Consider the following 9,469-nt stretch of genomic DNA (forward strand, 5'->3'; position numbering starts at 1 on the left):
CAGCAAGAACGAGACGCTCGAACACATGGCGACACATGCGAAACCTATAATGCAAACTTTTTTAGTACAATTGTCAAGTACGTACTATGGACGTTAATAGATGTGCGTATGAATAAACATACCTCCTCCGAAATTGTGCATCCGTGTAAACCGGTTGGGCGCAAAAGTAGTCCGCTCGGATTCTTGCATCACCACTGATATGGTCACGATGGATTCGAACACGACCGGGAATGGAACCAGCGTACCGACGCTCGTTAAGTGCACGACGCCTACGATGTTGGTACGTCGCAACCTCGAGCTCATGGTCTTCATCTTCCATGTCTTGTGCCATCCTAAGAAAAATATTGGAATCTACGAACTGGTCCATTGTTGTGGATGAGTGTATGTGAAGTGTGAGTGAAGTGTTGAAGTAGTGATTATTTATAGAAGGGATAGGCTTCGGAGAGAAGCCATGCTCTTGTCGTGCAGCCGAAGCTAGACAATGGCTTGTTCAACAAGTGTCGTGGCTTACGGTGGAAGCATGTGAATTCGTAAACATTTTTTTCATACGATTCAAATATTGTGTCACGTTTTTTCCACAATAATTACACACAACATAAAATGCAATGTTATTTATTTTGTACATTTTGAAATTAGTAATGAACCATAGTTTTTAGATTATTATTTGTAATATTATTGATTACTATTTTTTTAGCATCCTTTGAGTACCATTAAATGGGTACAAAACAAAGAAAACAGAAAAAAGAAAAGGAAAAACGAATTCTGTTAACACTGTAGCTTTAGGGGATCGAATTTAGGGGACGTTGCTGGAGACACAGAAGATATAGAGGACATAATCTTTTAGAGTGTCTTGTAAAGTACATGGAATATTCCTTTAGAGCAACTCCAGTAGTTCTCTAAAAGACTTCCTAAATCAATAATTTAGGTAGTTAACATGAAAACTATTCTCCAACAGTTCTCTAAATGAACTTTCTAAATTTAACAACTTGTCATCTAACCTCATCTTCTCTCTACACTTGGCAACCATTTAACAACTCCTAAAACAAAAATGTTGACTGCATTATATAGTTTTTGTGACTTATTTTTTATGTGGATAGATACAAAACAAAATTACAACCTATATTTAGAGAACTATTGGAGAACTCACATTTTTTTTACTACAAAAGCCATTTAGCAACTTCTTAAATCTGTGATTTAGAGAGCTAAAATTTACATGACTATTGGAGTTGCTCTTAGGGGACGAAATTTAGGGGGCGCTGCTAGACACAGCCTTAGTCACAACTCCAACTCGTCTCGGTCTCCTCCCCCGAGGCCTCGATTATCCAAAAACTAACCAAAATACGGAATCTTTCCCGTGTATCCCAACTCTCACCCGATCTCCTCGATAGGCTTTTGTCTCCAAGGCCGCGCTTTCTAACAAGATTCCTCCCCTCCTCTCTCCGATAACGCTAGCCTCCGCCGCCGCCGGCGACGAATCCGGTAAGCCTCCTTGCTTCTGCTAGATACACGGCTGCCAGATTGGTGCGCCCCGCGATTAGGGAAAGGGTCGATTGCGATCAGCCGTTCCTCTGCCTTAGGTCATCGTAGTTGATTAGTCGGCGGTCACTGCTCGGATTGGGCACCCACTGCGCATAGGTGGGGGCTCCACCGTGGAAAAGCTATCCTTTTCCTCTTCAGTTATTTTTGGGTAATGCTTGCAATTGCTACCCGATGAGTTTCTCGAATTAGCTTGTGAAATGACGTTGTTCCAGCTGCTGTTTTGTCTAGCAGGCGTTTTGAGTTTCTGTTGCCAGTGCAGCCATGTCCATGTTCAACAGGATCTTCGGGAAGCCCAAGGAGCAGGCCAACTCCAGTGCCTTGGCCACACTCGACAAGTTAAATGAGGTGACCTTTCTGTTTTTTTTTCTGGCGTATGATTACCTTGTCTCGCTTCCAATAAGGTGTTTTTTGGGGCACATATTGACGTTCTCTTATTTTGGCTGCCTATATATAATTGCGACCTGAGAGTATCCTTCATTTGAATTGAACTGTTAAGGTTTGCAAGCATGACAAAAAAATTCCACCCTTCATTTGAATCGCATGCATGACAAAAATTTCCACCCTTCTACTGTAGTGTCTTTTTTTTTGAACAATTTTTACTTTAGTGTCTTAGAACTCTCACATTTTGTTAACTTCATCTCAACTTGTGGGATGCTTAAGTTCTTCCATGGCATTTGCAAGCACCATCTATCTATGATCAATACCTTTTATAGGCTGATCATTCTTTGATTTGCTTTATTTGCTCCTGAAGTTCTAACATTTTACGAAGGGATCGTTAACTCTTTATATATGTTTAACCAACTAATGAAATATGCTCTTGTTATAGCTGACAATTTGGCACATGTAATTCATATGCCATAGTAAACTACAAAGTTCTAAAAGCTTGCTTTGTTTATATTCAGACTCTTGATATGCTGGAGAAGAAAGAGAAGGTGCTGGACAAAAAAGCAGCCGCTGAGCTTGAGAGAGCCAAGGAGTTCTCCAAAGCTAAGAATAAAAGAGGTGTGCATTGGATTCAAGAAATATGCGCACAGTTACTGTGCTTATCATTATTAGTGTTGTGTCATCATATTGACATGGTAGTTTACTGAAACGAATTTACATTATCCATTGTATTTGTGTATATAAACTTTGTTGGTGCATGGTGCATTGAATCAACAAATAAGTGGGTATTTCTTTTGACACAGATATTGTGCTTGTCATTGTTACTTTTTAGTATTGTTTCACCATGTTGACATAGTATTTTATGAAAACAAGTTTAGTTCTTTATGCACCTGCAATGTATTAGATCCACAGAATGCAAATTCCATGGAACATTATTTGTAGAGCAATTTTCAACTTCTTTGACTTGAAGACCCCATGATCATAACATTATTAGCTAATACAGCTTATGCTTGCTTTATTTTCCCCATTTTTTTTGGCTTGCATGTAAACTAATGTTGACAATCTTTAAATGCTACCAACTTCCTTCCATATGCAATGGAAATTGGATTTACTGAAACTTGTGCTAATACAAATAAACTTTCTCTTAACAGCGGCTATCCAATCCTTGAAGAGGAAAAAACTTTATGAACAACAAATTGAGCAACTCGGAAATTTTCAGTTGAGAATTCATGATCAGGTATATTGGCATTCAAATACTGAGTTTTTTTTACTGTACGCTGTGTGTCAATTGTATAACCCATTTTGTATACAGATGATCATGTTAGAAGCAGCTAAAGCTACAACAGAGACTGTTGATGCGTTGAGAACTGGAGCTGCAGCTATGAAAGCAATGCAAAAAGCAACGTTAGTATTAATATTGAGTCCATTATAGGATTTTATGCACCTGGTCATTCAAGGTCTGAAAATGATTATTTATCATGTCCCTGCAGAAACATTGATGATGTCGACAAGACCATGGATGAAATTAATGAACAGACTGAAAATATGAAACAAATTCAAGATGCTTTGTCAACTCCTCTTGGAGCTTCTGCTGATTTTGACGAGGTAATTCACGGTGGGCATTTGGGATTTGCAACCTTGCAGTGCATTGTTTTCTCTGACACACTAAGCACCCATTACTGAAAAAACAGGATGAACTGGAAGCGGAACTTGAAGAACTGGAAGGAGCAGAGTTGGAATCTCAGCTTCTGGAGCCTGTTGCAGCTCTTCCTGTGCATCCAGTGCATGTCCCAGGCAACAAGCAACCAGCTCGCCCTGCTCCACAGAAAGCTACAGCTGAAGATGATGAGCTTGCTGCACTGCAAGCTGAAATGGCACTGTGATCAGGTTAATGTTTGCTCCATTTGTACATCTTAATGACTAATTCACTGGTATCTGTTAGCTAAATCTGATAATGTTGTGTCCAAGAAATACTATTGTTCGAGTCCTGCATTTTTATTTTTATTTTGCTTTGCGTGTTTTAAAGTTATTGCTGCTCTTGGGCATTGTTATTAACCTTACCAAAAACTTGCAGGTTTCCACTGAAGAGGTGAAATGTGTATATGAATTGCGTTATGCTGAAAGCTGAGTCAGGCTTTATTGTATTTGCCATGTGTGTATAATCTTGGTGGATATTTGGCAACCGTCAACCGAAGCAGCGAAAGGCCGCTACAGCCGGTATTTGTTTCAGTGATTGGGCTCTGTTTTCTTTCCACAGACAATTTAGTTAATGTCGCCCGGTTAGGTCTATGCTAACTATTCAGGTCACCAACGTGCATTGTTTGTCACAGTATTTTTCAGTTACCCATATTGTTTGGAGCCATGTAAGAGTGTTGGAACGTTTAAAGCCTCAGGGTTCATATTTGATGTGACGGAGGGAGTATTACATAAAGTCAGTTGTTCGGATTTGCAGCTGTAATCTGTAGAGACAAAACACTGTAAGCAGTAGAAGCTGATATGGATTAAAGTCAAGCGAATAGGCTCTAATGCATAGAGACAAAACGACGGTTGAACACATAGGCAGTAACGCATTTGAAATATAATGGTGCGTTTGGTTGTAATGACAAAACGGGATGGAACAAGACGCCCTCAAATAAGGTTGTTTGTTTCAGGGTCAGGGGTTGGAACAGGATTATTTCAGTGTTGTTTCCAGTTGTCCCTCAAAATTGAAGGGACAAGAGAGGACGTCAGGAGATGTTCCTGTCCTCAACTGTCCCGCAACCAAACGCATCAAGTTTACTACGAGTAGATAGTATAAGTGGTTTGAGACAATTTTGTGAGCATCTGAAAACACTTATTTAAAGATCTCACGACTAAAGTAAAATTTGGTTCAAATCTATTTCTACATCTCCTACACAGATAAACTCCAGTACCAATTCTATATGATTCCGCAATGATCGACTTCCTTAGCTAATCTAAACCACCAGCAATAGCAACTATTTTTTCCATCCACTCTACGCTGCAGCTGCACGCGCTGGTGTCCGATTGTCTCCAGCCCTCCCTCTTCACGTGCCCAACAAGTCCATTAATAGCATTAGGGCATGTACAACCCTATTTAATATGAGTTTTTTGAGAGGTCTTTAAGGGTCCAAGTGAAAAAATACAAGAGGTGTCTAGGAATACTAATTAGCCATTTATGGAAGAATATATGGACCACCTAGGCAGGGGTATACTAGTCCAAAATGAGCTTTAAATGCTTTAATATCAAGTATTTATATCTAAAGTGAAACCCCTTAAACATCAACAGGTTGCTCGCTTCGGATTAAAACCAGTTGTTCGGATTGCTACAACTACAATTCAAATAAAAACAGAATATTGTATAAAACAGTAGAAGTCGTTTTGGATTAAAGACAATTGAACAGGGAGCAAGTATTTGAAGACCCGCATGCATGTGCCTAGTGGTTGCTATATTATTCAGATCTGCCCCAAAAAATAGAACCGCATGCATGTGTATGGTGGGGGGCACGCTTGAATGCATGTTCCTGGTGGAGAGATGACATACAATCGCGTACATATTTTTATGTCACTTGGTATACATATTTATACCAACATCAAGAGCTTTGCAACAGCTTTCAGGTTGGATCAGTATTTTACGCTCATAAGTTCGGGTTTTTACGCTCAAAACCGAAGGTTTTACGCTCGAACATGGAGATACGTCCACCAGTGAACTGCATGTCAGATTTTTTACGTAGTGTACTGTAATGCATAAAAACCTACACTGTGTACTATTAATATCAGTATATATTATAAAGTAGTTCTAACGAGCCTAATTGTATGGCTATTGTATCGATCTTATATTTACTCCCTCCGGTTTCCTATTAGTTGTCGTTTTGGATAAGGTTCGAGTCAAACTTATAAAATTTTGACTACAAATAACTATTTTGTTATTTAGTTTTGGAACCTAATATTTATATGCACCAATTTGTCATAAAAAGTACTTTTATAAAAGTATAAATGTATTAAAAGTTCATTTATATTTTAACAAAAAACATTGGTCAAAGTTATATTTTGGAGACCGTGTCGTTGTCCTAAACGACAACTAATAGGAAACCGGAGGGAGTATGAAGAAAATAAAGCATTTAAATAAGATCTTTAGTTTTCATGCATGCAAATCCATTTTTATTCATCTCACATTCCTGTCATTCTAAATTTATGCGAATGCAACAGGAAAAAAATTTCTTTACGCATCGTACCAAATTAAATATATACCTACAACGTGTAGCATAATTAGTATCAGTATATGTCATAAACTGGTTCTAACGAGACTAACTGTATGACTGTTGGAGCGATCTTATATTTATGGAGCCATCCAATTTTTGCGCGCATACAGTGGAAACGAAAATATCATTCAAAATTTACGCGCATGTAATAAAAACTTCCACGATCTGCCATAACTATCAGATCTAACATAAAATAGGATCTACATGCATGTGTCTGCGTGTGGACGTGGTCGAGTGGGTGGGCGGAGGTTTATGCTATCTCTATGAACAAATTACGTTATTTCTGTGAAATATTTAAGTTGTTACGCAAAAAACAGATCTGCAATTTATGGTGTGTGTTCCACGCGGGGGTTGGGTGTTGAACCGGGAGTTTGATTGACGCGCTGGGGAGTTTTAACCTAGTGCATGGCGGGGGTCGCACCCAACAACCTGGCATGGGGTGTGGGTGTGCGTGTCGGTGCGGTCCAGTCAGGTCACAGAGATGGTCGGCCAGAGCTTACTCTAACTATTGGAAGTCTTGGGCTCCCAGTATACCCAACCATGCATGTATGTGTGTGTATACTTCACTTTAAATATTTACTTCCTAAGAATTGACATGGTAGCATAGTGTTGGAAACTAGGTATAAAACCCTTTATCATGACACTTGGAAAAAGTAAGCTTATAATCAAAATTTATTGTAATCAAACTCCATTCACATTTCTTTTAGATATTTTAATATTTTTATACCTTGATCAAATAGGACGGCTTGACGCCTGTAACGAGGTGATAATCCTTGAGCTAATAGATAGGATCAGCCTCATCATACCTTAGGGCATGTATAATCATGAGCCTCTAGATCGGTTTTTTAAATATAAAATACAAATAAGAGAGACTATAGGGGATAGATATTCTGAGGTTCCTCACAGCGTGAATTGAGTTCATAGACCGGTAAAAGACCTGAGTGAGCCGGACAATTAAGCTCACGGGCTGGCCAGCTAACTCGAGCCCAAGAACAGCATAATGTTTGCTTGAATACCAAGACCTCGTAGCGATCGCTATCGATAAGGCCGGCACGGAATTCTATGCCACCAACAAGTCATAGCAAGATTACTATGCATGCAGCATCGTCCGCTAACCAGAACAGACTTCTGTATATCTAGGGATAGCGATAAGTGTCAACATGTAAAACCTAATCTTGTCATCTATATAATGCGGGATAGGCACCCCTACAAAACGATTCCACACTCCCATAGTCTGAGAGGACATTTTACCTTGTAACCTCAAACTCATATCAAAATCATCTCCACATATCACATGATGTAGGGTATTATGCATTCCGGCGATCCGAACTTATGTAAACCCTTTGTGTTCAATCATGCCGCACATGAACCATCGAGCTATAGTCGATCTCGTTAACCACAAAAGGCCTTACGGGATATACCCTACATCAGTCTCGACGTCTTGCCGTGATTGTGCTTCTGGCATCGCAGTTTCACTCGATCCGATCACACCTCGACGGGGCTTTCTGCTGGCTGGGCTGCCAGTCGCTCTTTGCGCGGTTTGGTACGTCGGGTCGGTTCCGTTTGGTCGTTGTTGGCGTCCCCCGCTAGGCCGCTACTACTTCCGCGCGGCGCGAGCCATGCACGCGCACGACAGAGTGTTCCTTGCCTGTCGAGGGCGTTGTGAGCTCGCAACTTGCAGTCACAGGGAACTCTGCTTGCCATTTTTTTCTCTCGATCGTAATCCCTAGGAGATTCCTGACATCTCGCAGTTTTTTTTTCTTTTTGGCTGTTTGTTGGACAAGTAGATTTCTCCTGCTCTGGAGAACACTAGTTTGATGTCACCTCACCTTGGACGAGTTGGCCTGCGCGTTGGCCAGGCTCGTGGTGGTCGTGGCATGGCACTACGTTCAAGCTCTGCGTGCTCTCGGCCTCTCGCTCGAGCTCCCTTCATGGGGCGTCGGCCCTCTCGTCGATATACGCAACCCTCTCTGTCTTGGCTCGTCATGAAGCATTCTCGTCGCTCCCAAAGTCGTCCTTCAAGCCCTGGACTAGTGGAGAATCGAAGCTTTTCCTTCTCGTTTGATCACACCCATGGAGATGCGGGTGTCCCATGAGTTTCACATCCAGATGTGGATTTGAATGTCAAATTTCATCCATAAGTCCCTATCCGACCCGCAAAATGATGGATTCGAGTTGTGTGTGGCTTTTCACCATAGGTGCCCAATGAACTCTAGGAGACTACTCTCTTCGGTGTCCTATTAGTTGTCGTTTTAGACAAGGTTTGAGTCAAACTTGTAAAATTTTGACTACAAATAACTGTTTTATTATTTAGTTTTGAAACTTAATGTTTATATGTACCGATTTGTTTTAAAAGTACAGTGTAAATGTACGAAGAGTTTATTTGTATTTAAAAAACATTGGTCGAAGTTATATTTTGAGACTGTGTCGCTGTCCTAAACAACAACTAATAGGACACTGGAGTGAGTAACTTTAATTCCTTGTTTATATATGACTTTAGTCTAGTCCAATAAAACCCTAAGTCATCTACTCATCTTCACTTAAGTGAATTGATATTGTATTATGTATCGTGTGCTTCTAAACAATTATATAGATTTCTCTTATTATTTTTGGTGCTTTTATTTAGTTATTTGCAATTGTTGATCACCCAATCGGTGCAGGTGTAAAAATTCACCTATTAAATACTATGAATATGGGTGTGACTTAATGTGTCGGATGTCAATACATACAGGTGTTTGCTCCACACACACTACACCCACCCATAGGTCATTGCCATGCCATCCCTAAGAATATTGTTGGGAGGGGGTCCTAACATAGAGTTAGATTTCACTGACCTTCCCGAACCAAGATTCCCCACGGGGAATTCATCCATTATAGGATAGGAATGGAAAATTTTCTTCCCCACGAAAATGTAAATGGGAAAAATTCTCTCCTGATATTACGAGGACGGGGAATCATTTACATCCACGTTCCCCGTGGGAACCATTAAGATTACATGTGACGATGTTTTCGTGTAATATTAATAATAAAAATAAATAATTAACTTGTCAAAAGATCATTCATCGTATAAATGTGCTTATTTTAACCTACACATAATAATTTCTTGCATCTAACATTATGTAAGTGACTATTTTGCGTTAATAGTAAAAAAAGTATATTCTAATTATAATTTAAATGAGAACAGGGATTTATTCCCGCGGGAGATGCCCATGAAAAAGTGGGGCCTTGATTTTGGGCTCGCAGCTCGCTAAAGCTGCTCTAGCATGTACCAACCGACTCATGGTGCC

General features: G+C 40.0%; 1 protein-coding gene across 7 annotated transcripts; it reads left to right on the plus strand.

Moving 5' to 3' along the window:
- Positions 1-1,254: 1,254 nt before the first annotated feature.
- LOC100191382 (Vacuolar protein sorting-associated protein 32 homolog 1) lies at positions 1,255-4,439 on the plus strand. 7 transcript variants are annotated; one of them, XM_035965614.1, is made up of 9 exons: positions 1,279-1,479; positions 1,578-1,687; positions 1,752-1,884; positions 2,442-2,541; positions 3,075-3,160; positions 3,236-3,327; positions 3,414-3,528; positions 3,615-3,810; positions 3,998-4,439. In XM_035965614.1, the coding sequence occupies exons 3-8, from the start codon at positions 1,801-1,803 to the stop codon at positions 3,804-3,806; spliced, it is 669 nt and encodes a 222-aa protein (XP_035821507.1). In that variant the 5' UTR covers positions 1,279-1,479; positions 1,578-1,687; positions 1,752-1,800; the 3' UTR covers positions 3,807-3,810; positions 3,998-4,439. The 7 variants fall into 7 exon arrangements, with proteins under 7 accessions (XP_020405019.1, XP_008672013.1, XP_035821507.1 ...); XM_035965615.1 differs by having other exon boundaries at positions 1,768-1,884; XM_008673792.2 differs by having other exon boundaries at positions 1,771-1,884.
- Positions 4,440-9,469: the final 5,030 nt, after the last annotated feature.

The sequence above is a fragment of the Zea mays genome, chromosome 3 (genome assembly GCF_902167145.1).
Source record: "Zea mays cultivar B73 chromosome 3, Zm-B73-REFERENCE-NAM-5.0, whole genome shotgun sequence".
Taxonomy (NCBI): Eukaryota; Viridiplantae; Streptophyta; class Magnoliopsida; order Poales; family Poaceae; genus Zea; species Zea mays.